The sequence below is a fragment of the Hirundo rustica genome, chromosome 12, assembly GCF_015227805.2.
Source record: "Hirundo rustica isolate bHirRus1 chromosome 12, bHirRus1.pri.v3, whole genome shotgun sequence".
Classification (NCBI taxonomy): Eukaryota; Metazoa; Chordata; class Aves; order Passeriformes; family Hirundinidae; genus Hirundo; species Hirundo rustica.
This window is the reverse complement of record NC_053461.1, coordinates 6,163,836-6,189,396: the sequence shown is the minus strand read 5'-3', so window position 1 is coordinate 6,189,396 and position 25,561 is coordinate 6,163,836. Positions and strand designations below refer to the sequence as shown.

The following is a 25,561-nucleotide window of genomic DNA, read 5'->3' as shown; positions in this document are numbered from 1 at the left end:
TTTATGCAGTATTATTCTTTGTCATGGAATCAACAGAATGAATTAATTTTTGTAAGTGAGAGTGTGAGATCAGTGAGAGAAAGGAAAAGAAACATATTGAGAAATTGTGCCTAGTTCTGTACTGCTTACATTACCTGTGAGCCCTGCAGCACAGAGAATATAATGACAGCCTCCTTAGAACCCCTTTATTCCAGGCATTAAGGAAGGTACCAGCACATGCCTCAGAGGACAGTGACTGGAGCCAGGTTGATTATCATCAGCTGCAGACAGATTGAAATGGAAACACTTCATAGGCAAAACCTGAGTTTGCTCAGAAGAGCCCCACCTGAACCTCTTGATCCGTGTGAGGTCCATTTCCCTAAAGCTTTTGTTTGTCTGTATCATGGATGATTTATCTTTCATCTCAGGTAAGTAATCATTGTTAGACAATCTTACACAGACTAAGAGATTAACTGCTTTTTATTTCTTCACTCCATGTTTTGCCTCTGTGACATTCTGTACGCTGTGTGCTGTTTCCTGTTTTAAATCTGCACATACCTACACCTGCATAGAAGCCTATGGTAAGATTCCTTGCTTGTTACATATGGTAACTTCTGCACCTTCCCAGGCTTCTACATTTTTAGCTCTGAGACTAATGGCTATGAAGAAGTAGAAATTCTAACCCTGGAGTAGCCAAGAAGGTAAAAGTAGGTGTAGCCCTTTAGTGTGAAGGAGAGGAATACTTGGAATTAATTTATTGGTACATAACAGGAATTACAGGTTTGCTAGCTGAGGGGAAGGATGGACACTAGGTAATCAAGGATATGGAAATCCTTACATGCTTGACCAGGGAGTCTGTTGGCTAAATTTAAGCTTTTTGCGCTACCCATTGTCCAGGAGTGTTAAGAAGTGGTTGGAGGGGGAGGAATTGGATAGAAACTTTTAAGTGACTGAAAACCAGACATTGTCACTCTTGGAAATTACACAGCAAAGGCCCAGAAAGTACCAACATGGTACTCAGCAAAGACTACAGCTGTCAGAAGGTGTGACAAGGGGAGTGTCTGTGGAGAAAGATAAATTACTAGAACAAGGAAAAAACTTATTCCTCTGGGTGATCCATTTTCCACTTGTTTTTGAACAATGGTCGTATGTCCTTTTTTATGAAAGCGAAGCCCCTTCCCAAGCAGGAAATAGTGAGTAATTAAAATACTGATAATCTGGAAGGGATCAGATTGCTGTAAGAGAAACTTGGGGAAGGAGAGTGAAGTAAACCAGTAGGCTGTTTCTTGCAAAAGCAAATAAATTAACGAAAATAATGAGACTATGGGAAACATGAATTCCTTTAAAAAGAAAACAAAGCTAGATGAAATAAACAACTGCTAGAAGTAGGTGTTACCAGCAGATAATTTGACTTGGCCAGAAGCAGCCAAAAGTGAATTAAATATGAGCTGAAACATTTGAAGTAGTGGGAAAAGCTTAACTATCACTGGTTAGTGTTTTTGCAGATAGCAGAAAGATAGATCAAAACAAGAATAGAGTAATACAATCTAGCATGATCCAGACTGAGAGGTGCAGTAGAGATTGTGTTTTCAGAGGGAGGAAGTGTTGCTGGAGAGCAGCTGGAGGTGAGAGGTGCTGATGGGGGGTGAGCAGGGCTGGGAAGGAGTTCATGGAGCAGTCCCAGGAAGCTGGGCAGAACTCTTGATGTGCTGCTTGGTTTTGCACTGTGAATCAGCTCCTAGTGGAGGAAGAAGCAGTCAACGAGGTACAAGAGAAACAAATGAAACTTTTTGTAACAGCTGAAACTATGGCACATCAGTAAAGGATCAGTGACCTGTAGATCTCAAACCTGAATCAAAATTTCCAACCAAATATCAACAATTGAAGAAGACCTGTGGGGTCTTCCTTTGGCAACTAAAAGCCAGTCTAATGTGAATTTGAGAGACTGTGTAATCTGCAGAGGAGAAGTCTCAAATTCTGGTCATGTGGTCATGACAAACTTTTGGATTCAAGAAATGTAAGAAAGCTCAATAAAAAATGTCTTGAGAGTACTTAAAAGCAGGCTGGTATATTTTTATATACTGCTGATCTGCAGTGCTGTTAGTCATACTTCCTGAAGCACTTTGCATATACACTAATTTAATGTTAGAATACATTGCAGAAATCTGTTAAAATCAAAAACTTAAAGTTCTGCTTAGCTAATATGTATGTTGTATCAGTTTGAATAAGTGAAATACTGGAGTTTTTCTGAGCCTTTGAATGATTTTTGAGAGATGAACTCCAGTGAGTAGATCAAGTATCAATAAGCTTTGCTACCCAAAAAAGACAAACTTGTGAATTTTGTATGTGCAAGATGATTGGTCAAGGGGAATGGTAAGAACATTGATGATGATGATGAAAGCTTATGAAGGGTGTGCCAACAAGCATCAAAGAACAATACAGCAGGAAACACATAATGCTTGAACAAGTGCAAAGGGTATTTATTAGGCTCTGAAAGGGCTGTAAAGACTGGCAATATGAAGGATTAGGTCAAGTAGGTTTTTTTGTTCCAGTGCAGCCACCCCAGTATCTGTCATTCCATTAGGGGATGTTGTTTAGTTTTTTTCCTTTGAGGCTTATAAATGGTAAATTAATTGAACCAAATCTACTCTTTCTAGAAGCAAACTGGTAGTAGAGTTAAGTTACCAGTAATTTGCTGTGAGATGATCTCGAGACAATTCTTTGCTGTGTAATCAACTTTTCTGGTTCTGTAAGTTTGTGTCCAAGTTTTCTTGTACTGTTACATCTCTGTAAATTTTTCCTACACAAACCTGGATATGGTTTGGAATAGCTGTCTTGTCTTTCCTTGGGACATGGCACAAGGGTTTTTTTGTCTGCTCTTACTCAGAATGCTTGTTGGAGTCCCTGGGGAAGGTGTGCCATCTTCTCTGTGTAGGGATCCATTACATGAGACAGTTGTGGTGCCTTGTGAGGATTCATCCTGGATATCACTTACATGTGGTGGTGTTAGACTGCACCTGGCACTCCCTCACCCCTTTCTCAGCTGTGTCCCTGGGGTTGGGTTTGGGAGCAGAAGCTCCAGGAGCTTTGTTTGGAGAGCTGTCCCCAGGCTCTGTGTGGAGCCCTGTGCTCTGGCCGGGAATGCTGGGGCTGCAAAGCTTCTGCTCGGCTTGGCTGAGGAGCTGAGGCAGAATTTATTTGCCTGTAGCTTAGCAGAAGCTTCGCAGTGTCCAAGTGGTGTTTGGGTTCTTTCAAACATGACAAGGTACAGGTTTCCTCCTCACTGGTGAAGATGCTCCTCTTGAGCCCTGTGATGTGTCACCCCTCCAGCTCTGTAAGGATGTCACTGCCTCTGTCACACTCACATGCGACTTCTTGTAGCATGAGTTACATGCTATTTTCTGTTTTATCGAGGACAGATACCATTTTCATCCCACCTTACTCTTCTCAGGTGGTTTTTAAATGAATGTGGGCTGACCCTAATCACCAGCTTCAGATTAAGTAATTTAAACTGTAAAAGTGGAAACATTTCATTTTTCCTGTTTGTATTTTTACAAAGTATTTTTTTCTTCACTGATATAAGCCTTCAAAGTTAATTTGCAGCTAAATATACAACCTTTCATTGTAATTTGTCTCTTGCTTTTGTCAGCCAGAAGGGATTGTTAGCTCTATACAACTGTATTTAATTTCATACTGTATTTGAAGGGTGATGTTGGCATAAATGCCTTGCCTTAAGCTTGAATTAGAATGTTAATGAAACAGTAATTCAATTTCCAAAAAACGTTATATATGAAACATGAAATCAAATTCAGTAGTTTTGACATTTTGAATCCTTGTGGACTAGATATTTAAGAAAAAAATACTTTCAGAAATTCCACAGGTGTAGAAACACAGAAGGGGACCTAACTCATTTCAGAATCCTTCAAGTTTTACCTACATGGACTCTAAATGGATCTTGTAGGCAACATACTTTTTTCCTAATATCTACAGACATGTAGATCTATCTCCAGATACTGAGGAACTTGGTTTAATAGTTCTAAGATTTTCAAATAAATTGATTTTTATTTTCTGCTTCAAAGTTATTTAGACACTGAAAAAGGAAAATAAACTCTCCTGCCTTTTCAGTTTTTAATCAGCTTTTCAATTCTGAGTAGAGTAATAAAATTTAAGACATTGGTCTCTCTGCAGATACTGCATAGAACAAAAAGAAATACAAATTATTAAGGCAAAGCTTTTATACTCAATTCAGTACGTTTTATGGAAAATTATACTCAGTATGGCACTGCAGTTTAAACCTGAACTGCAAGAAAGATGTTTCCTCTCCCAGTGTGTATAGTTATGTCTGTTTATCTAAGGACTCATTGACTCAAAGTAAATTGTAATTTCTTAAAATAAGCACAGGCTTTAAAACAGGTTGGTTTTAATTTTATATTTAATATAAACTCTTTCATAAAGGAAACTGTATGTAGCACACCATTGCAGCTTTTACACTGTAATTTGCATTTAAGAACGTGGCACTTCTGGTCAGCAGCAAAGACTTGGCTGCCCTTTGCAAGTGAAAAAACAATTCAATATACTCGGGCTTTGCCTTTCCTTATTTCTTTTGCCTGTGCCAGATGTTGGATTTGTGTGGGTGTGGTGGTTTTTTATAGCACTGACTGAAAAAAAAGTAGGGTTTTTTTCTTAAAAAAAAGATGGGGAGATGACAGTAAAGGACTTTCCTCTGTCCCTTTAGATGTGAAAATGGAGCAGTGTAAGCAGTGGGAGTGTGGTGAGCTTGAGCACCAAAGGAACCTTTGAAATGGGTTGTTAGATGTTTATCTTAATTGCTTCCTAATTTTGCAAAATGTGTCTCCCCCAAAACAAGGGGGCAGTTAGACTGAATGAGTTGAATTCTGTTAGAGAAGCGGCTGTGACTGAGGAGATGTGCAGGTGGATTGAAGCTTTTCTCTCAGCCCTGGAGTGCTTTGGAGCTCGGCTTGTGGTGGCAGTTTGTCTGGAAGAAGGGTAGAACTGTTACAGCTCCTTCCCACTCAGTCTCTCATCCACTGCACACGGATTTCTGGATTTCGTCTGTACAATGAGGAATTCAGTTGCTTTACTGAATGCAAATTCTTATGGTTTGATAAAGATCTTGATCCACAGGTAAATACCAAAGATGAGGCTTCTGAGCTGCTTTGAAAAGTTCTGTCATCTGAAGTTGAGTGATTCAGGGACTGGCTCAGGCAAAAAGTATCTTTCCCTACATTTTATACCTCATCTAAATGGCAATGACAGAGACTGGTGCATGTGGTTTGATGTCAAGTGGAGGCTTTGGTCCTGCTGAAGCTAAAGCAGTTTGCACAAGACTAGCAGCAAAGCCATGGATTAACAGGTCTTACTGCATGTCCTTCTCGAGGGTGCATTGTGGTGACACGTGTTGGTGGCTGGTCCTAGAGAGCAGATTGAGCCAATGGTACCAGCATTTTGCAGTTAAGATTTTGCAGGCCTGCAGGTGATCTGGCACGTGTGATATTCTGAAGCTTTGGAGAGACTGCTTAGATGGGTGATGGGAGAGTGTCTATCATGTGTTTATAATGTCTGATGGCTGGATATGGAGACAGGTGAAAACTATAGGTTTTTCTTCAGTTCCTGTTACTCCATTTTACATTTATCTTAATGTCTGCAATGGACTGTTTTTGCTGTCTTTGTAGGAGGAAGAGGAGCAAGAGGAAGAAGATGATGATGAAGATGATGATGACACAGATGACCTTGATGAATTAGATACAGACCAGCTGCTGGAGGCTGAGCTGGAGGAGGATGAGAACAACGAGAATGCTGGTGAGGATGGAGAAAATGACTTTTCTCCCTCCGATGATGAGGAGATTGCCAACCTCCTGGAAGAGGGAGATGAGGGTGAAGATGAAGATTCTGATGCTGATGAGGAAGTTGAGCTGATTCTTGGAGATAGTAAGTGTGTGCCCACCTTGGTGACCTCGTCCACTGCTTAAGGTCCTGACAAAGAGGCAACATCTAAATTTCCCCTGAAATGACTTAAATGACTTGTCCCTGGCTGGTATGAGTGACAGGCCATCATCATGCTTGCTCACCTGGGGCTTCTCTTAACAATCTGCTGGTAAAAACATCTCTTATGTGAGAGAACAACTGTGCATTCTGGAAGAGGAGGTGTCTCCTTTCTTCAGGTGTTCCCCAGGTGTCTGTGTGTGTGTGTGAGAACTCCATGTGAAGAAGCTTTGTCTGATTGCTTGCCTGTCCTGCCCTTCAAGGGGACATGGGTTTAACTCTGACCTGTCTTAACTCTTCACCTGTCCTGTCTACCTCGTGTGAGCCTGTGAGGACAGAGAAGCACTTTTGATCCTTGGTGCTGTTTTTTCTCTTTCATCATTGCATAAAGTGCAAAGACAACGTGGCATTTCTGACTTCTCTTCCTTTATTAGACTATGCTGAAGCTAACATAACTTTTGGGTTACAATTTAAATTGTTCTATTTTTCTGCCACTTCACAAATACAGTGATTGAAAAATACAAAGTGTGTGTGTGTGTGTGTATGTGTGTATAGAAAGGTCTGAACTTTTTATGTAGCAATAACATTTGGAAAAATGCTTTGCAAGAAAGACGGTGAGTATGATAGCATCAGGCTTGGGATTTGTGACACCAGAATCCGTTCCCTTTTTTGCAGCACAATTTTTGAGTATGTGCAGCCAAAACACTTATTTATTTTTAATTTTCAAGCTGTAGAAATGGACATAATAGAGTTACCTTAAGTTAAAAGGTTGGTAAGGATGAGTAATTCCAGTGTGCAAGGTGTTTGAAGTCCTGCAGTGATAGATTGATTCCCATCTCAGCTCTCAGGTCAGTCTTCCCTGCCTGTGAGCTGGAGGATGAAGCATGCCAGGCCCCTCCTTGGCAGTGCTGTGCCTGGCAGACTCATCCATGTCTTCTGCAGCAGGGTAGCTCAGGCACTTTTCAGGATGTGGCTGCATGAGGTTGCCAGAGTTGTTCTGTGGGGTCACTCTGCTGTTCTTTAGAAGGAAATAGGTTTATACTCTAGGGCCATATAGGGGTATTTGCACAGCTCAGTCATTAATAGCCTCTTCCAGCGCAACATTTTGGGTTTACAGGGAACCTCTGTGTCCTAGTAGTGGACAGGATCTTCGTCACACAACTCCACTTGTTTTTCCTCAGGGAATGCAGGGCCAGAAGCTCTTCAGAGAGTACCTGGGGTGCTGTACCTTGAATTGTCCAAGGGGCAGATTGGCCAGGATGTTCAGACCATTTCAATAACTTCCTGGAACAAACCAGGGGCTACGTGACAGGAATACTCTGCAGAGCATTGTGTTCTGAAGTGGCCACATGTGTACATCATTTATGGATAGAGCTACTTGAGCAGAACTTTGATCTGTCTGACTGTGGAGCTGCAGCCAGCCCATCCTGTGCCTGATAGGTTGCTTAGCAGCAATTTTGGGAACTCAGAGCAGGGAGTGCAGCTCTGCCAGGCTGATGCATGCATGGTCCTTGATGGGTTTGATGAGTGGGGTTCTGTGGCACCTTCTCTGTGACTTCCTCTGAATTCTTTCTGTTTCCCACCCAGCAAAGAGCAACTAAAATTTTCCTCTGGTTATGCTTGTTCCAGAATTAAAAGTTGTAATGGCACTGCCAGCATAGCAAGGACTGGCATGGGGTGCATTTAGAGTGTTCCCTACTGCAGATTCTTGCTGTATTGTGGGTGAACCTCCATAACACACAGTGAGTGCTTCCAAAGCAAAATAATTCAGAGAACAGTTGAAACAGGGCAGTGAGTGGCATTGGACCCTTGTGCTTTAGAAGAGGTTCTAATTCCTCTTAAAATAATCCATGGAGAACCTTTTAAGCATGAATTCGTCTTCCTTCCCCTTTGTTACAACCTTGGGGACCTTGGATCTATCTGTCAAAGCAGTTCATGCATTGTGCAGATCTTTCAAGAGCTTGTTCCTGGGCCAGGTGGGTGTAATTTTTGAAATGCACATGTGACATAGGATGGAAGAAACATATAGAATTCTCACCAGCAGCATGGCTGACTCTTGATTCTGATTCTTCTTTCCTTCTGTAATCCAAAACGTCAACTTCCAGGCAGGTCTGTGCAGACTAACTATGCCAAGCAGTTAACTGCAGTCAGGTTTGCTTGCAGGCATAGAGCTCAGAACTGGAAGGTTGTGTGGTGAACTGGGGAACAGTGAGGAGATCCCTTCTCAAAGCTTTCCTCTGGGTTTAAAAAAACCCAAAACAACAGACCCCCCCCCAAAAAAAAAAAAAACACCCTCCAACTTTCCCAGCTTCTCTTCTCCAAAATTTCTGGATTTTTATCTTGCTTGTGCTTCTTTCCCTCTTACTGTGTAAGCGTGGCTGCTGCAGCATTGGCTGGTGTTTTCTGTCTTCCCAACATGGCTGTGGCTGTTCTGGGAGCACTGATGACCCTTCAGCTTAGGCTCAAGCTCAGGAGGGATGGTGAGATGGAGAATCCCTTGCTGATCTCAGTGGAAAGCAGCTGGCTGATCTTCAGGGAGGAGGGTTCAGGGGAAGGGTTTGTGCCCTCTCTGCTTGCCTGTGATTTATTTTTTTTTTTCCTCTAAGGGATAGCATCTGAGAAGGGGGTGAACCTTCCAGGAGGTGTTTCTTACTCTAACAGGCATTTTAGAGATCCACCATTATTGAGATGGCTAAGTGGAAGTCTTGGTGTCTTTTTTTTTTTTTCTTTTAAACTATTTTTAACACCCAGTTATCTGCTGCATCCAATGAATTTGCATAAGAAAAAGAGCCAACATCACCTCTAAGGTAAGGCAGGAGCCCTCTTGCTGCCAGAGCTGCTACCACTTCCCTCTTGCACAACTGAGGGAGGACAGATCTTACCTTTTAAGATAAAAAGCAAGTGTGTGTGTGTGTGTGACTGCTTCTGGTAAATCCCTTCATGTCTTCATTCTGTACCACAATGAAGAAAACCATGAAAACCACAATTTGCAGGTCACCTTTAGGAAGTGACCTGCAGTTAAATTCATTACAGAAACCTTTGAGTTGCTAGAGGAAGTTTCTAGTTGGGAGGGTGTGGATTGCTTCCACCTTAGCGGGGTCCAGCTTGCTGCATAAGGGATTATTACCTTGTGCACATCATGCAGGGCCCAGGCTGGTGGAGCTGTCCAGCTGTGAGGAATGACAGCCACATCTGTCCAGCTGTTGCCCTTGGCTGTGCACAGGAAGCTGTGCAGGCAGCTCTCTGCTGGAGTCCTCCCCACCTTGTCAGGGTCAAAACCCGCCAGCTCGTAGGAGCTGCACTTGCTAAAGCCGCTCTCCTTGAGCCTCTGTTGTAAGCAGGGAAGGAAAGCTCTGGTGCGCATTTCCTGGCTGCTTTTGAGTGCTTTGGAGCACTGATGGTGCCCGTGCCAGGGAGCCGAAGCCTCGGGTGGGGTGACCATCTCCTGTGCCTGGCAGGTGCCCGTGTCACACAGCAAACATAACCCACGTGTCTCCTTTGCAGCCGACAGCTCGGATAACTCTGACCTGGAGGACGACATCATCCTGTCCCTGAATGAGTGAGGAGCGGCTGCAGGGCGGGGAGGGGGCAGGAGGAGACGCTCCCTTCCCAGCAGAACACCAGAGACCAAATTGGAAACCGACTCTGAGCACCCCAGCCCTACTTTCCTGGGAAAACCTGAGGATCTCCTGCCGATCCGCTGTGTTGGTTTGAGTCAGTTTGAGGCTCGGGCCTAAGTCTCAATAAAGAGACCTGGATTTAGGCCTCATTTCTCTCTGCCTTTTTTTCTCTTTCTTTTTTTTATTTTCTTTTTTTTTTTTTTTTAATCTTTCATTTTAGGCTGAGATGACTCTTCAAGGAAACTTCTGAAGATATTTCACAATATATTTTCTTTGTATAAAGTTCTTTCCTAAAGAACAGAAATAGTTTTATAAAAAAAAAAAAAAGAAAAAAGAAAAAAAAAAGGCAAGTGTTCTAGTGAAGAGGGAAGACCTTTGTATTCCTGTAGTACCTTGTTACCATGGGGTAGGTTTGGGGAGAAAAAATTGTTTAAAATTAAAATAAATTAAAATTTATGCAACTAAGTGAAATAAGAGGATCATGGTTTCTAATATTGTTGAGGAGTGAGAATATTTTTATTTTAAATATGATTTTATTTTTCAAAAAGAACTACAGGTGTTAGGCCTGCTCATGCACCAGTGTGTTCCAGATGCTTTTGTCCTCCAGGGAGGAGCCCCTGGGGCGTTTGCTAACGTTGATTTGTGCTGTGGTTCCAGCTATAGTGGGAGGCTGAAATCCTGGCTGGGCCTAGTCAGAGCCTGGTATTCCTGAAGACGTGGGAATCTGGGATTGAAGTTTGCACCCTTTTTCTCCCCTCTGCCCTTTATGGTTCAAGTTTTTTAATCTTTCTTTCTTTCCTTCTTTTTTTTTTTTTCCCTTTTTTTTTTTCCCTCTTGCCCTCTGTGTGGAAACTGCAAATTGAAGGCCTTTTTCTTTAATGTAAAGTGTATTTATTAAAAAATTAAATACAAATCCTGTCTGCGTGTATGGCTGTGAGTTGTAGCCATGCAAAAGCAGTTCTCTACATGCCTGCAGGGCTTGGCTGAGAGCAGCCAGGTGTAGCTGGAACCTGGCTTCAGTAAGGAATGGCAAAGGAGACAAAAAAAGGGACTTGGGAGCACAGCAGCTGTGGGTTCCAGTCTGATCCCTTTCCTCTGACGGCCTGGAATTCTCAGTGGCATCCTCCCCACGCTGAGTGGGAGCTGGATGGTGCCCCTGGTGCTGGGCTGTGCTTGTGGGGGGAGCTCTGGACTCTGCACTCCGCAGTTCAGGCAGGGAATTCCGCATCTCCCGCTGCGTGCCAGGAGCTGGATGCACCACGGCTTCCTCCTGTGGTTTGGCAGTGCCCAGGCTGCCCTGTGGCTGTCAGGGCACAGAGCAAATCAGCTGCTCCTGTTGGGGCATGACAAGAGGCCCTGCTCTCAGGACAGGAGGAAGAAATGGCGCTGGAGTCTGACTTCCCAGGGCAGCAGCTCAGGCCTGTGCTCAGCGCTGGCAGGTGAACGTGCTCACTGCTTGCCTGGGCAAGGCCAGGGCTGTGCTGTTTATTCCCAGGTGTTCCGATAACATCCACTCACCTTTTAACCCTTTCTCTGTTTTAGCCACTTTCAGAATAGGGTTTCAGGCAGAACAGGGAACTGGAGAATTCTCACTCTGACACTGCAACTGCTTTTCCACCAAGAACTGCTCATTTCAACTAAGACTCAAGGTCTTACTGCTTGAAGAGGAAGGATTTCCTTTTTAACTGAAGGAAGGGATAACTTTTTTCCCCCTCCAGCATTGCATCTGCTTCATGCACTAACCCAGGGCTGCTTGTTAATAATTAAAAAGAAAGGTACTCCTGCAACTTATCATGGATAATTGTACCTACAGTCGATAAAGATGAACAAGTGACTACTCTAGCATTTAAGACCAGCAATTGGAGCACCGTTGTGATTAAATGAGGGGATTGAAAATCAGATATGCCACCCAACAGCTGGGTAGCCTCTGCCTTATCAGAAACCATCCCATCCAGCTTCACCATAGAAAAATGTGCACCTCAGGAGGAGGAAAAAAAATAAAGCATGTACTCAGCTACTACTCCCAGGGAGATGCAATGCCAGATGTACATATCTTGTTCTGGCATCAAATCCCAGCTGTAATTGGCTACATCTGCTGCTGGTTTGGGCCTGGCTGTTTCGGAGAAATTTACCAGCTGCTTTTGTGAGACACAACCAAAACACCTGGGATGGAGCTCCTGCGTATGCATTTGACTTCAACCTGAGGTGCTGTAAGTATCTGAGCCTCCCTCCCCTCCCACACCTGCCCTCACTCCACTGGGCAGAGCCAAAAGGAGTGGGTTTGGGCCTTACCCTGTGGGGTACAGGTCAACCCCCCAAACTGCTGAAGCAGCCCCCCAGCCCCTGTCCTGGGCAGACTCGGCCTCTCTGAAGTTAAATACAAACCTGCAGAAGCTGCCTGCAGCCCATGCTTCTGCCTTAGTTCTTGGGGTGTCACTGAAGAGTTCTGGGGAACAGGTGACTGCATCAACCTGGGTGCAGAGTGGAGTTCAGGACTGGGGACTAGCAGGAATTATTTAGTTTTTGTCAGGCCATAATTCTGCAGCTGCTTGGGATGGGGAGAATTCTCAGCATTTGGAAAATCACCTGCCAACCTGGCATCATGATTTAATCTATTTAAAAGCATGTTGCTTGGAAAGAATCCTATAATCTTCTGGAATACTCACAGCACATGGCTGATGTGGTGCCATGCAGTATTTCTGCTATGCAGCAGTTACAGACCCTGGCTTAGGGGGTGGAAGGAGATTCAAATGTCCTGCCAGCTGGCTAAGACACATTCCTACCCTCCTGCACCAGAGGGGAGCAGGGATGATGCCGTTTCCTCCCACGATGTGAGCAGAGGAGCCCAGCACAGCCTGTGCCCTCCTGGCAGCGTGGTCACTGCACTGGGACCCGAGTCCCTGCTTGGCCCGTTTGGTGCAATGTAACACCTTTCCATGGAGCGCAGCCTGTGGAATGCCCTGACAGCACTGTGGGAGGGAGCAGCACATCCCTGCAGGGCTGGGGTTAAAACATCTCCCACAGGCCAAGGCTGGGAGAGCAGCGTACAAACCTTGCCAAGTGCAGTAGCTGATGGTAAGGACTGAGGCTCATCAGCACTGGTCAGAACACGTCTAGGGTTAGCCCTCATCCCTGTTTCAGTAGGAAAGACAGCCAGAAACTGCTGTTAGAGAGGCCTTGTGTTTGCTGAATGGATGCTTAGAATAAAAGATGGGGTACCTCAGGCTAAGCACGAACACTCTGAGCCCAGCCCATCCACCATCTCACACTCTGCCCTTTGAGTTTCAGTCACCCCCGAGGAGCCAGGCACCATTACCCTGCCATTATCACCTCACTGCCCCACTGTACTGGGCTGAAAGGCACCATCCCCCCGAAAATAACCCCAGCACTGCCCTAGCCAGCACCTTCCAGCATCACCAAGGAGCTTAGGCCTCTCCCCATCATGTCGTCTCCCTAGAACTGCTGCCCATCCCAGTTTAAGTCTGTGATGCTGTAAGATCCAGCAGAGTTATTTTGCTGTAACTGCCAACCCTGTTTCAGGTCTGCTCCTCTTGGAATCAGCCTGGATGCATCGGTGAAGGAGGGGATGGTGGACATGGGATGGGCCTTTGGCGTTGGCACAGTCTGTTAAAGCCATGGTGTGGCTCCCTTGCCTTCTGGGGAGCAGGGAAGGCTCAGGTCCACCGTGTCAGACCACCTGAAGCTGCTGCTTCTCTCCCAGGTGTTTTTTCTGTAACTCTCCAACTTCTCCGTTGCACCTGTTCATTTTGGTAGGAGGGAGATTTGTTGGTCTCCCATGCTTACAACCATCAGCCACCTCTCTGGGAACAGAAATCCCATCATTCAAATCTCACCCAACCTTTGTCTGCTAAACAACCCCGCATTATTATTTACTTAGTTCACAAGGAAAGTGGGAGATGGGGGATTTTGGGCTGTTCCTTTGCTTTGCCAGCAAACAGTTGCAGCTTTCATAATACACTGATTTTTTTTCCTTCCCCTTCCTAACACTCACACACCACAACACACACAAGGCCACAGCACAGCACCACCACCCCAGTGTCTCCAGCTGCCCGGACACCTCCAAGGCAGGATACTCCCACAAAAGGCTCTAATCGCTCTGGGACCGGCCAGAGGGGTATTTAATAGCACCTGGTTTCAGATAACACCAAACCGTAACAATTGTTGACATTTGGCACCGTCTGCCTTACAACAGCATCGGGGCCTCACTCACGAGGGCGGAGTGGGTGACCCTGTAACGCGTTGTGAAACCCGGGCAGCCCAGTGCCACCAGTGCAGCCCGGCTGCTGCGGGCACTGGAGCTGCTCCTCTGCTCCCACAGCGCGTTCCTGGAGCCCTGCTGTCCCCAGTGGAGCACTCAGCTCCCCTCTGACCCGTGCCTTCACGGAAGAGGCATCGAATGAAACGCAACCCCCCACCCCAACAAAGCGAGCAGTTGTTATTAATAACCCATCATCAGCTGGTGATGTCCCTACATCTGCGGGGTTAAAAAGTGAAAAATAAAAGCATCGCTAGACTGAGTTACGCTCCCTACTAAATAGGTCATGACAGCAATCATACCTGAGAGGTTTAGAAGGGCTTTTGGCAACCCTCAGCGAGTTGCTGGGTCACAGAGATTGGTTCGAGTTGTCTGGTTCTCCCATGAATTTGTTCGCTTGCTTACCATGAGAAAAACAACAAAAAAACACCTGCAAATCTAAAGAAACTTTAAAATGTAGCCTTTTTAATCCCACACAATTTTCTGTAAGTCTCCTAAAACCTACAGGCATAATTCTAAAAAATAAAACTATCCCCAAACGGAACCGTGTTGATTTTAACTCCAACTCGGACTCATCACCACATCCTTATGCTGCTGAGCACTCCAAGGGTCTGGCCTCCCAGCCAACCACCTCATTCCACAGCAAAGGTGATGGATCAACCCCATTTCAGAGCTCAGATTTTCATCTCTAGTGGTTCCTCTGCCACAGGTCACCTGTGGTAACAGGACACATTCTCAGCCAGACAAGTTTCCGTCTTTTTTTGTAAGCCTGCAAACGAATTTAAATTTTAGAAAACAAAACCCAAACAGCCGTTTATCTTTCAATAAAGGATTTCACGTAGTACAACATGATTGACTGCAAACGGGCACCTCCAGCTCACCAAACACCTTCATGCCCCTGGCTTGTCCACATGGAATATGGGCCCAAGAAGGTTCCCCCTTAAATTACCTTTTTTTTCCTTCTGCTTGTTTTGCCTTTTATAAAAATTGGGAATGTCAGACCTTTTTTGTTTTATCCAAGAACTTCTATAACTGAGACAGGTGCCAGGCGGTCTCAAACCTCACCAGCGTGAATGTATGCTCCACTCCTCAGTAGCAAACTTTTTGCCAAGTATCAACTAATTTTTTGGTGTGTATGAAAAACACTTTTATTCTTGATCAGGATTTGCTTCCTTGGTAGCTGGCTTCCTGGGAAGCTTCTGTTCTCAAATTCAACAGCAAAGCATCCAGACTCAAATTTACGAAATAAAAAGCAAACAGGACAAAAAAAAATAAAAAAAGAGAACCAACCTTTCAGTCTTTGATACAGCACAAAGAACCCCCCCTTTCTCTCCCACCTTGCAGGACACATCTAAAGATGAACGGAGTGCTCAAGGCTGGGATCTGGGAACTGAACTGGGCTGCAGCACAGGGAACTCACCCTTCCTGCACCAGAAGAACTCGGATACCGCACAAGTTTAGAAATCCATCAGTGAACAAGGCTTTACTGACAACTTTTCATACAGTTAAAAAATAAAAATACAGAACAACAGCGGACAGTGTCACATATTAAAAACGAATAAAATGGGCTCTATTTAAAATTTTAATAGATATTATAGGTATTAAAATTAATTAGAAACTAAAAATCTTACCACTTCGGTCAAGGTGTTTTGCGCCTCAACCAAAATGATCAGCCTTAAAAACAACTGGGCTGTGTGACACACAAAGAAAACATGGAATTTGAAAAGACAGTGTGGGCTAGGCAGTGTCTTTGACTATAACTATCACCATATGTTCTTCTTCTAACTTCCCCAATGTCCTTAGTGCTGACTGGAGGTACTGCTGAGAGAACTCGCAAGGAGGGAACGCGTAAAGCATGCCTGTGCTGTCCCTGCCCTTCGCCCCTCCCACGGGCAGGCTGATAACCCCAGCAGCCTGCTTCTGTTTCAAGTAGGAGACCAGATTCCTGAGAAGCCGTCGCTGCAAGCCAGGCTCTACCACAGGGAAGGTCCCCTCGGCCCCTGCCCCTGCTGGGGCGGACTGGGTGGCCAGGAGCACGGCGTAGCCATTGGGGCTGCCTTGTTTGATGCGCCGGGTGACTTCATCCAGCTTGGGCTGGTCCAGCCGAAGTCTCTGAGCGATTTTGAGCTGCGTCAGCTTCCCGCCGGATGAATGGTCTTTGAGGAGTCCATTGATGACACCCAGGTCTCCCTCCAGGATGTGCATAGAGGTGGGGAAGCAGCTGTTTTTTAGCACAAGAAGCCCGTTCCAAGCAAGCTGCAGTGTCTGAGCATACTCTGATAAATTCTTTAGCTTTTTGGTCTCGGGTTTTGGCTCCTCGTGAGTTTTTGATTCCGATTCACCAGTTCGATGATTGCGTTCGCTGTCCCTTTTTTTGGGCTGGGGAGCGTCGGCTGGCTCGCGATGGGGTTTCTCCTCAGCCGCGTGACGATTGTTCTGGAGCGAGTTGCTCTGCTCTTTCTCGGCTCCGGGTTCCGTAGTGTGATTCTCCTTGCGGGCCCTGTCAGGGCTGCGGTCTAGAGCTGGCCCACCGGCCTTTGTCCTGCTTCTGTCCTCGTAAGGCGAGTGAGTAGTCCTCCCGCGGTCGCTGGAAAGGCTCCGGCGTCTCCGCCTCTCTTCCCACGGTTTGGGCACGCCGCGGTCGCCGTCGCTGCCCCAGCGCTCCCCGCTCCGGCTGCGCACGGACCGGCTGTAGCTCTCCAGGTTGTTCCTGCGTTCGGCGTTTTTGGCAGGGCTGGCCCAGTCTGCCTCCACAAAGCTCCTGTCTCTGTCCGAGTACAGGAGGTGCGGAGGAGTCCTATCCCGCACCCTCAAGTCTTGCTCCAGGCTCCGGTGCCGGCTGTACCCGTCAGCCAGCAGCTCGTAGTGCACGGGGAGCGGCGCGGGCTGGTACTGCTGCGGGTACCTTGTCTCTTCTGCTTTGGCAAAATCCACCCGGAGCCTCCTCTCCGGTCCGCCCAAGGGAAAGCCCCTCATCTGCGCGCAGGCGGCCTGGGCAGCGTCCAGGCTCTCGTACTGGATGTAAGCGAAGCTGTCGCCCTTCACGTAGTCAATAGTCCTGATGCTGCCAAAGCGGTCGAACTCCCTGGCCAGGGCGGCCAGGGAAGTGCTGGGGCCAAGGCCCCCCACCCACAGCCGGGTGGTGGGGTTGGCTTTCCCGTAGCCGATTTTGATGGGGTTCCTGCCCACAACGCGGCCCGACATGGCCACCTTGGCCCGGTGAGCCATGTCCAAGTTCTGGAACTTGAGGAAAGCGTAGGCGCCGCCCTGGCCGCGTGCGGGGCGCTTGATCACCACCTCCTCGATGATGCCGTACTTCTCGAAGGCGCGCCTCAGCTCCACCTCTGACACGTTGTGGTCCAGGTTGCCGATGAAGAGGTTGCGGGTGGCTCTCTGGTCGTCCTCTGGCATCAGGTCTTCCTCGGCCACGATGGGGTAACTGTACGGGCGGCCGCGCTCATCGTACAGCCCGTAGTAATCCAGGGCCCGCTCCCGCTCCCGGGAGAGCCCGATGGCGGCCGCTTCCAGCGCGAAGGCGGCGGCGGCGGCGTGGCGGGGCCGCGGCTCCCGCAGCAAGGGGCTGGTGACCGGCGACAGCGAGCGTTGCTTGTATTGGTAGGCGCTGTGCAGGGGCGGCAGGTACCCCAGCGGCTCCGGGGAGGGCGCGGGGGGCGGCGTGCGGCTGCGCCGGCCCCCGCGCAGGTACACGGGCTCCACCTTGAGCGGCCGGTCGTAGAGGAGCAGCTGCCGGGCCCGGGCGTGCCGGCGGGCGTCGCGGGCGTCCCCGGGGTGTCGGAAGTTCACGTAGGCGACGCGGCCGAGTTCGGGCGTGTGGGAGAGCTTGACGCTGATGTCCCCGGCGCCCCCGCCCGCGAAGCGCTGGAAGAGGCGGAACAGCCCGTCCTCCAGCAGCTGGTCGGGCAGGGCCGCGCTCAGCCCGCTCACCAGCAGCGTCTTGTACTCGCAGGAGCCGGGCGGCTCCCCGGCCAGCCCGGCCGAGCCCCCGAGCGGCGCCAGCAGCAGCGAGGGCGCGGCGCCCGGCGGCGGCCCGGCCAGCAGCAGCGACGGAGCTACCACGGCGCCCGGCAGCGCCTTGGCCTTGGGCACGCCGAGCGCCCGGGACGAGGAGGAGGAGGAGGACGACGGGGCGGCCTGGCTGCCGCCGCGGGCGCCCGAGGCCGAGCCGCTCCCCGCGGGGCGGTGGTTCGAGTCGCCGCCGCCGCCGGCGCGCTCATCGCCGCGGTGGCTGCGGGAGCTGGAGCCGCCTCCTCCGCCGCCGCCGCTGGTGGTGGTGCCGCCGCCGCCTCCGCCGCCGCCGCCGGGCGTGGACTTGTCCCGGCTGCTGCGGGAGGTGCCCGAGCTGCGGTGCGGGCCGCGCCGGCTGCTGCTCTCGCGGTCGCGGTCGCGGGGCCGCTTGGCGGCGGCGGCCGCGCGTCCGCCCGCGGCCCCCGGCGGGCTCGAGTCGCGGTCGCTGCCGCGCTTCATCGCGCCGGGCCCGCGGCTCAGGAGGCGCCTCCGGCGGCCGCCGCCATCTTGGACAAAAGGGAGCGAAGGCGGCTCCGGCCGCCGCGCCGCGCGGGCCCTACGTCATCGCCCCGCGCGCGCCGCGCCGCAAGCCGGCGTCACGGGGGCGTGACGTCACACGGCGCTTCCCGCCGCCCGCGCGCAGCGGCCGGGCGGGCCAATCAGGGCGAGCGGCGAAGCCCCGCCCCTCGGCGGGCTGAGGGGGCGCGCGCGGCGCCGGTGCGCGGCCGGAGCGAGGGCGGGAGGGACGGGGAATGTCAGGACCCGGCGGGCGCGGGGTGTGGCGAGGGGCGTGTCCCGCAATCACGTCACACGGCACGGCTCCGCCCGGTGCACACCGGAGAACTTTAATGAAAGTCCCGTACAAAGCGCGGGGCCGGCGTCGCCCCTCAGAGCCTCGAGGTCGCCCCTCACAGTCCCCTCGCAGCCCCGGTCTCGCCCCTCAGAGCCCCGGGATCGCCCCAGAGTCGCCCCGGTCTCGGCACTCAGAGGTCTGTCCGGGCGCCGGCCGCCCTCGGCGCGTACTTGGGCATCAGTTCGTGGATCCTGCGGATGAAGTCGGACTTCTCGGCACAGCCCTTGCACACCTCACCCCAGTCATCCAGGATCCGCCGCAGCTCCTTGACGCGCAGCTTGCGCAGGTCGGTGGTGCTTAGGTCGATCTGCTTGTCTGCGGGGAGAGCAGAGCTGTACTCAGACATGCCAGGTGGGTGAGGAAGCCAAAACCCAAGGGGGAGAGGTGCCGGGGGTGGAAGGAAAGTCTAAGGTTTTGGACAGCAGATAAGGCTCTTAATGCTAAAATAATTAGAAGACAGAAAGCTTGGTTGCAGTTTAGATGTGGGAGTTCCACAATAGCCCTGAAAGCCCCTTTATTATACGAGCAGCAACACTTCTCTTCCACTGAATAAAAGAAATGTAGAAGAATGATTTCAAGGGAAAGATAAAAAAGTGACAACAACAAAAAGCTTTTTCAGGAAGCAACATGGCCTTAGTAGGAGAAATAAGAAGTATAAAGACCCACAATCCAAGGGGTGTCTCCAGGGGGTGCAAGGGCAGCAATAAGGGAAAGCAGAAGGAGGCATTTCTATGCCTGTTTTTTGTATTAGTCTTTTCAGGAAGACGAGTCATCTGGGAACACGAGTTCAATGAAGGTGATGAGAAACAGAGAGTGGAATGCTCTGAGGAGACATCAGAGGAGGTGAGAAAGCAGCATTTATCACCCCTATGCTGGGAAAAGGAGCGCAGCTGGGACTGCAGAGCTCAGCCAAGGCCCTGAGCCCCGGCACGGTGACATCCCCCCAGCTGCCAGCAGAGGCTGTACCACACACCCTCCCAAACACGACATTCCACACAGCAATGTGAGCGCAGCAGTCCTGCTACACCTGGGACTTAGTTATTCCAGGGCTGCTCAGAGGCCCTGCAGAAGCCAGGAAGGGTTATCAGCCAGCAATCTTACCTGAGTATCTCCATGGGACTCTCTAGGGTGTTCATGGAGAGCAACTGAGGTTGTGCAACCTAACTAGGCTACAGAACTCAGGACTGAATAGTTTTAGGATGTTGCTTCACCCTCAGTGATCCACACCCCAACAAATCACGGGCATTTCCTCTTGTGCAGGCAACTCACCGTATTTTAGTTCACAGATCTGACTGTCTTTCTTCTTTAGCTTCTCACAGATCTTTTCCACAGGGATGTGGTGACTCATGGGCTTTGATACCTCGTTAATGATTTTGGTGGCGGCATCACTTGTGGCCCCAACGTAATAGCACTAGAGGGAAGAAAAAAGCGAAGTGGGCATGCATGGGAAAAAAGCTTCTAAAAGCAGTTCTCTGTCCCTGTCCTCATCTGATTTTGCAGCTGGATGTTTATTGTTACAGGGGACTGCCAGAGCTGGGCGAAAGGAACCTAACTGAGCCCAGAATACTGAGCAGGTGTTTTCCATTCCACTGATTTTACAGCTGCTGAGGCTGGTGGTCTTGTTTCTTAACTTTATAAAAATTGGACAGTCTTCATTCAAAGAGCCTCTCTGAAGTGTTCCCCCTCAGTTTGTCAGATGGTATCCCTGTATTCTCTGAGGAGAGTTCAGGGCCTTTTCCTTGGGCCTCTGCATTCACAATTTGCCTCTGGTTTTAGTTAGGGCAATTTGGTTGTCCTTTATTTAGCTTTCAGCTAAACAGCCAAAGAGTATAAATATTTTAACAGATTATATAGCACCCCAAATACCATTTAAGGGACAGGGAAGCCCTACAGCAAACAAAAGCTTTGTAATCTCCAGTGCTTCAATAACAGTGAAATACCAGCCAGTCCAATCCCTGTTGAGAGGGTGGTGGTTTTTTTTCCTTTTTTTTTTTTTTTTTAAGTAAAGAGATTGAACTCCTCAAGTCCTCTCCTACAAAAAATACAGGACCAACTGTAGCCATGGAGGCAGCAAAAACAGCCCCTGGGAAGCCACATCGTACAAACTCAGTTTCCCCTCATTTGCAGGAGGCAAATATTACTGACCCCCCACTACTTACCAGGCGGTTCTCTTTGCCCTTTGCTTCTTTGCAGGATTTCAAGAGCTCCTTTTCAATACTGGAAGGTGTGAATTCAACGTCATTGTCCTTTAGACTCTGGTAGAACCTTCCCAGGAATGTGACACACACTGGAAGGAAAGACAGATGGAGTTATCAGCCAGAGCAGTAATCTCATGGCAGCTCTTAGAGGACATTTGTAGGGAAATGGAATTGGGGGGTTGGATAACAGAACTTTTCTGAACTTCACCCATGGTTCCGAAAGTCATTCAGAGCACACGTGAATCAACAACGTGCCCTGGTACTTTTGGTGGGTTTGTGACAATCTGAGAAATGAGATCCATGGAAGTGTCCAGGGGTCTGTACATTGTCCCGAGTGAGCACAGGATCATATGATGGATACAAAACCACACCCATGAAAAAAATGTATATTTAAGTTGTCCTGCTGCTTTGGGAAGCAACTTGTAAGAACACAGGAGTCAAACCCAGTGCTGACAGAAAACCAACTCTGTACATAATCCTCTGAGACTCCCCATGTGCTGACTTCAGTAACAGGGTATCACTGATTACCAGGCTGCTTCAGCTGAAATTACTTCCAAGAGAAAAAGAAATGTGATCCCATGCTATGTACACATGGCACCTTTGTCCTTCTTTCATTTCCACAAGCTTCTGATGCGGTTTCAGATGGAAGGAGGGAAGACTCTTAGACATATCGCAACTCCCACAAGTGCAGCTGCAGTTGAGAGGACAGATCCAGGTTGCTGCCCATGGGAAGGGCTGCACAACTTGGTCATTGCTCCTTCCCTTGGCAGCAGTCGTTCCACACGTGCTCCAAAGTGCAGTAGCCCCATGTGTGGCTGGCAAGGAGGGCAGGCAGCCTTGGGAGGACTGAGGGACACCCTGAGTGTCAGATTTTGGTCATCCTGCTGCTCATCTGTGGATATCAGCATCACCCGGAGCGAGCACTCTGCAGCTCCCCCAATTCCTGCTCAGCACCTGGGGATTCTCACACCTTCCCATGCAAGATGAGTGCCAGGATCTGTTCTGCCCCTAAGGAACAGGCATGAGTTATGTCTCTTATGGGGTGTGTTTACCCCAGCAGGAAGGGACTGACAAATATTGTCATTAGCAGTTTGTGTTCAACTCAGAACACAATGCATTGGCACAGTAATTGGGCAGGACAGGAAATGGGAGTATGGCCATCACAGACTGAGTAGAAATGCACTCTCATTATATTAAAACTAGAACTAATTATAACGTGGGCCATTTTGGAAAACATTTTTGTATGCATACAGCACCCTTATTTACCTCCCACCAGTCTATCGCCAGTCACAGACACTGATGGCCACTTTAAGCTCTTGCAAGCTGAAAATCTTGGGAAGAAAGAACTTGCTGCAGGCAGCGACACTGACAGCCACCGTAGGACAGAAACACGTTTCCAGCCTAGTGCTGTGACAGCAGCTGGAAGTTTTGATTTACGGGGTTCCCTCCCCTCACTCTGTCTTACCATAGAGGAGGGATATTACTATCCCAAACTCTCAACCAGTGAGAGCCCCACCTAAGTTCTTTTTGCTTCACTTGGGGAATCTGTTCAGTTCACTGCACAGGAGCAGCTTAATTTGCTGTGCAGCTCAACAGGTTCCACCTCCGAGGCGTTTGTATTTCGTGGTACACAAAGGGCGAGACTTGATTTGATCAGGTGCTCACGGCTCCTGGCTGAGCGCACTGAGAGGACTCCGAGCACTCCATGAACGTAATACTGTGATGACTAAAGGGGGAGTCCCGGCGAGGTCCGGGTGAGTAACCCTGCCCTGGTCACCGTCACCCGGCCGGAACAGCCGGCCGGAAGCTCCGCCCCGCCGAGCTGCCACAGGGCTGATCTCCAGGCCTGGAGACGGTCCGGTCTCTCGGAGTCGTCGCTTCTCTTTCCCGTGGAGACTCCACCGCTAAGCCCGTGGAGAGGGACCGGCAACTTCCCGGCAGAGCGCAGTACCGTCGGGAGGGAGATCCCGTCCCCGGAGCGGGGCACGGCTGGAAGCCCCGCCCCTCGCACCGCGCGCCGCCCGGCGCATCGCCCCGGCACCGGACACTCGCGAGCACCGGACGTCCCCGAGCACCGGCCCAGCACCGGTCGCCTGCGAGGGGCGCCCAGCCCGGCCCGCCTGCACCTGGCCGGACTTGGGAGACTTTTCCTGCCGCTGGAGGCAGCGCTCCCGCCGGCCCGGCCCGGCCCGGCCCCGGCGGCCGAGCTGTCGCTCGCGGCTGCCACAGCGCCAAGGCTGCTCCGCGTCCCGACCCCACAGCCCGGCGGACGGGCCAGACCGCGGGAGACGACGGCGAGGAGCGGCCTCCCCCCGCCGTGCCCGCGGGCCGGACCCGTCCGCACTCACCCTCGCAGTCCCCGTCGCGCAGCGCTCGGCCGCCGGCCGGCAGCAGGAGCAGGGCCAGCGCCGCGCAAAGCCCGTGGGCCGCCCGCATCCCGCCTCGCCCGGCAGAGCCCGCCGCACCGGCACCCCCGGCACCGCCGCCCCGCGCCGGCTGCCCCCGCCGCCGCCCCATTGGCCCGCTCCCCGCCCGGCCGCCACGCTCTCCGCTCCCATTGGCCGCGCCACCGCCTCCACGAGAGAGTTGGCGGCCGCTGATTGGGAGCAGGCGGCGGAGGGCCGGCGCGCGGCCCGGGTCCCCGCCCCCCCTCGCTGCCATCTTTGTTACGGGAAAGGGCCTCGCGAGCGCTCCCTGACGGCTGCTGCGGGCGCCATCTTGGAAAGGGGTAGATCCTCGCACCACTGGGCGGGCGGGGCCCGGGCTGCACACTCCACCCGTCTCCCGGCTGTGGCGGGCCGGTGTGGGGCAGCGGAAGGTGCGGCTGAGGGGTCGCTGAGGCCCCCGAGTAGCGTGGAGTCGGCGGGGCAGAGGAGCCGCGTGGGATGGGTGTCCCGTGAGGGGTGGGAGCGGCAGGGACGGGCTCGGTGCCTTGACGGGGACGACCATCACGGGTGGCTCTGGGTACACCCTGTGAGGTACAAGGACTGGATGCTTTGAGGTGGGACAGCTGAGAGCTCAAAATGGCAGCAATGTGTGTGCTTGGTTGGGTGTTTTTGCAGAAAGTGGGGGGTTTTTTTGTTTGTTTTTTGTTTGTTTGTTTGTTTTTGTGTGTATGTGTGTTTTGGTTGATGTTTAGTTCCAGTTTAATATCTTAGTCACTGGGCCTGTTACCTTTTGTTCAGGGACTTAGGGCAATTCTTGTGGTTGTCCTGTTCTGGGGCTAGGGGTTGGTCTTTTCCAACTCAGAATATTCTGTTCCAAAAGCCCTCATAGTTTGTGCTGTTAACGACCTCCCACAATCCCCAACACTGAGTTTATAACTGAAATCGCCTTGAAGCTGGGAGAGGAGCACACGCCTGCTGATAACTTCTCGTGTGGCTTTACGTGTAACTCCGTGTATCCTGGGCTATCATTCCAGTGAAAGAAGGGAGAGGCAAAGTCACACAGCCCCGTGCTTCAGCAGGAGAGCTTCCATGTAGCTCCCTGGGCTCTCTTGCACAGGCGGCTCTTGAGGCAGCCTGGTGGGGCAGCGCCTAATCAGAATTTTCTTGCAGCTCATCAGGTGCAAGTGATAAGCCTGACGAGGAGAGACAGGCAGTGTGGGGAGGAGGAGCGCCTGATTCAGGAAAGGTCACAGCAGGTGAGCAGTAATTAGGACACTGATTGCCAGTGAGAGTACATCGTGTGTTTATTAGGAGAGGTGGTTTTGCACATTTCTAGATCTTGTTATCTCTCCATATATGGTTATTAAGATCAATATTAATATATTAAGCCAGTCCATAATGCTTTCCAGAATTACTCAATATCAGTATACTTTAGGAAGATTATTGGCTTTTTGAAACTTACCCTCATTGCCCACTAAAGTCACTTAGCTGTGCACAGAAGTGATGGCTTAAAGTGTCCTTGTTTCTTTCTATCAGGATAGAGGCCAAAATAACTGACATGAAGTGGCTTCTTAATTAAGTGGAAATAGGGCTTAAATTTTGGAATTAGGAGACTTTAGGAGGGTCATGAGTTTACCTATCAAAACAGTGCAGTTATGAAACATCTTCAAACTAGGAACTTTATACATTTTTATGGAGCAGGAGAGGAGTGATTTTATTTCATTTTGGATTGGGAAATGAGCCTCTGTATTTCAATATGGGATCCTCAAATGGGTCTGAGGAAGAACAAGGACTCTTTTTGTTAGTTTTTTTCCCCTTGTTTTTATTTATAGTTTGTTTCAGCAGCTAGAATAGATTCCTTGTATTTTACCTTGTGCTTGTTTTCGATCCATGGTGAGGTTTTTGGGGCTCTGTTTGTTCTACCACCCTCCAGGCCCTGTCTCTCTGGAGCATTAGGGGTTTGTCCTGGCTGCAACCTGGGTGATGGAGAGCTTGTGCTGGTCCTCAGTGTTGTTTCTTTCTGGTATCCAATCTAACCCTGGTCTTTGTGAAGCCATTCCCTTGTGTCCTTATCACCCCAGGGCCTTGTCCAAAATCCCTCTGCCACTCTTGGAATGCCTTTAGGCATTGGATGGTGCTCTAAGGTCTGCCTGGAACCTTCTCAGCCAATACAGTGTGCTGGAGAGGTAATCTGGCTTGGTGGACCTGTGGGGATTGGA

General features: G+C 49.8%; 3 protein-coding genes across 4 annotated transcripts in view; 1 reads left to right on the top strand and 2 right to left on the bottom strand.

Annotated features, from left to right (window-relative positions):
* Positions 1–10,510, top strand: part of DCAF1 (DDB1 and CUL4 associated factor 1) — a 47,615-nt gene extending 37,105 nt beyond the window's left edge. Inside the window, exons 23-24 of one of the 2 annotated variants that reach the window (XM_040076183.2) lie at positions 5,673–5,928; positions 9,487–10,510. In XM_040076183.2, the coding sequence (XP_039932117.1) occupies positions 5,673–5,928; positions 9,487–9,545 (315 nt within the window). In that variant the 3' untranslated portion in view covers positions 9,546–10,510. The remainder of the gene's footprint in view (positions 1–5,672; positions 5,929–9,486) is intronic. The other variant, XM_040076185.2, reaches the window with a different exon arrangement.
* A 4,824-nt stretch (positions 10,511–15,334) lies between these two features.
* RBM15B (RNA binding motif protein 15B) lies at positions 15,335–18,363 on the bottom strand. The gene has a single exon (XM_040076700.1). It carries the CDS (start codon positions 18,361–18,363, stop codon positions 15,616–15,618), a length of 2,748 nt encoding a protein of 915 aa, XP_039932634.1. The 3' UTR covers positions 15,335–15,615.
* Positions 18,364–18,724: 361 nt separating this feature from the next.
* MANF (mesencephalic astrocyte derived neurotrophic factor) lies at positions 18,725–23,467 on the bottom strand. The gene is made up of 4 exons (XM_040076735.1): positions 23,304–23,467; positions 20,917–21,044; positions 20,027–20,168; positions 18,725–19,072 (listed from the first exon to the last, which is right to left on the bottom strand). The coding sequence occupies exons 1-4, from the start codon at positions 23,389–23,391 to the stop codon at positions 18,888–18,890; spliced, it is 543 nt and encodes a 180-aa protein (XP_039932669.1). The 5' UTR covers positions 23,392–23,467; the 3' UTR covers positions 18,725–18,887.
* Between the last annotated feature and the right edge of the window lie 2,094 nt (positions 23,468–25,561).

Excerpts from the sequence above, each read along its gene's own strand:
- MANF (XM_040076735.1), bottom strand. The coding sequence starts at position 23,391 with ATGCGGGCGGCCCACGGGCTTTGCGCGGCGCTGGCCCTGCTCCTGCTG. Across the intron at positions 21,045-23,303 it reads GCGCGACGGGGACTGCGAGG|TGTGTGTCACATTCCTGGGA; the intron begins GTGAGTGCGGAC and ends CTTTCCTTCCAG. Across the intron at positions 20,169-20,916 it reads AGGGCAAAGAGAACCGCCTG|TGCTATTACGTTGGGGCCAC; the intron begins GTAAGTAGTGGG and ends TCTTCCCTCTAG.
- RBM15B (XM_040076700.1), bottom strand. The coding sequence starts at position 18,363 with ATGAAGCGCGGCAGCGACCGCGACTCGAGCCCGCCGGGGGCCGCGGGC.